The sequence below is a fragment of the Volvox carteri genome, assembly GCF_000143455.1.
Source record: "Volvox carteri f. nagariensis unplaced genomic scaffold VOLCAscaffold_23, whole genome shotgun sequence".
NCBI classification, from domain to species: Eukaryota; Viridiplantae; Chlorophyta; class Chlorophyceae; order Chlamydomonadales; family Volvocaceae; genus Volvox; species Volvox carteri.
Window position 1 is genome coordinate 1123634 of NW_003307566.1, and position 1283 is coordinate 1124916.

At 58.7% G+C, this 1283-nt stretch overlaps 1 protein-coding gene across 1 annotated transcript in view; it reads left to right on the forward strand.

Annotated features, from left to right (window-relative positions):
* Nucleotides 1–1283, forward strand: part of VOLCADRAFT_105089 (uncharacterized protein) — a gene marked incomplete at its 5' end in the record, with an annotated part of 10445 nt that overhangs the window by 3686 nt on the left and 5476 nt on the right. The window contains 3 exons of the mRNA XM_002951307.1: nt 102–162; nt 199–309; nt 413–591. Of these exons, the coding sequence (XP_002951353.1) occupies nt 102–162; nt 199–309; nt 413–591 (351 nt within the window). The remainder of the gene's footprint in view (nt 1–101; nt 163–198; nt 310–412; nt 592–1283) is intronic.

Consider the following 1283-nt stretch of genomic DNA (forward strand, 5'->3'; position numbering starts at 1 on the left):
TTCGTGTTGAACATGTAGCGGTGGCGGCTCCAGGGAGACCCAATGAGGCGGATGGCCTCAACGGGTACGGCATGCCGTACCACCACTACATGTCGTTACAGGTACGGTGTGGTTAGACAAGTTCAAGATTGCCGTGGTGTGAGGACAAACGGTCACGCAGCTGTGAGTTGTGTTGCCCCTCCCAAACCCCACCCCCAGCCTATCGTGTGTCATGTTCTTTTAATGATGTACGAATGGCCTTGTGTGTACGGCAACCACGTGAACGTTGGTGTTTTTACAACGCCGCTCTGGGGGGGGGCGGTGGCGTCGGTGCGCGCTGATATGCTGTTCGTGTGATATTCTGGTTCCTATGCATCCTTTTCTGCTGCGTACTGCTATGTCGTACTGTGCTCTTAACAACTGGTAACTGCAGTTCACTAAGGACCAGCGGATGCTGGCGGCTCGCTCCGAAGCCACGGTGTACCACAACCCGCTGGGGTCCGCCACCACCTCCCTCTCTGTGGATCTGCAAACCAGCGCCGCGGCGGGGGGAGGGGGGCGGGGGTTGGCGGCGGGGGGAGATGTGCTGCTGGTGCTCCGGAGTGACACGCGGTACGGCAGTGTGTTACGGTGTATTGGAAGAGGAAGTGGAGGAAGGATTGGGAGAGGGCCGTGTTGAACGAAATGAAGGGAAAATGACATGTTTATGTATATATGATGTGTGAAACAGGGGGGTGTATCTTCGCCCGTGGCAGCTACCCTGCGAAACCCTGCCTTCCCTGGTATTTCGGGGCACCCTCATCCAGTCACCATAATCAACTTCTCAGTGGATCGCTCAGGTTCCGCACCCACCACCAGCATCCAACGGAATCTGCCGGGTCGACAGCGGCCCAACTCCATTCCTGGTCGGCTCGCAGGATAACTTTATCCCAGGTCACCCCACCGTCTTTCAACTAGGGGCGCAATGCCTTCCACCAGCGGAAGGACTTATGACCCTAACGGGTATCGATCCCGGGATCTCCCGGGGGCAATGGTCGCGCCTTACCAGTGGTGCCAAGCCCTTATGTATATGTATGTATGTACGTGTATGTATGTATGTATGTATGTATGTGTCACAACCCTAAGGCGGGATCTTCTCACCAGCTCCCCCCCCCCAACCCCCAGGCTACGCCCACCCCCGAACAGCCTCCTCCCCAAACTGACTTTGGGCGCAGTGGCGGCGCGGGTGGGGGAGGAGAGCCGCCTGCCGCCGCTGGGGGTGGGGCTGCCGCTGCCTCGCCGGGGCTCCTCGGCTGGGGGACTTA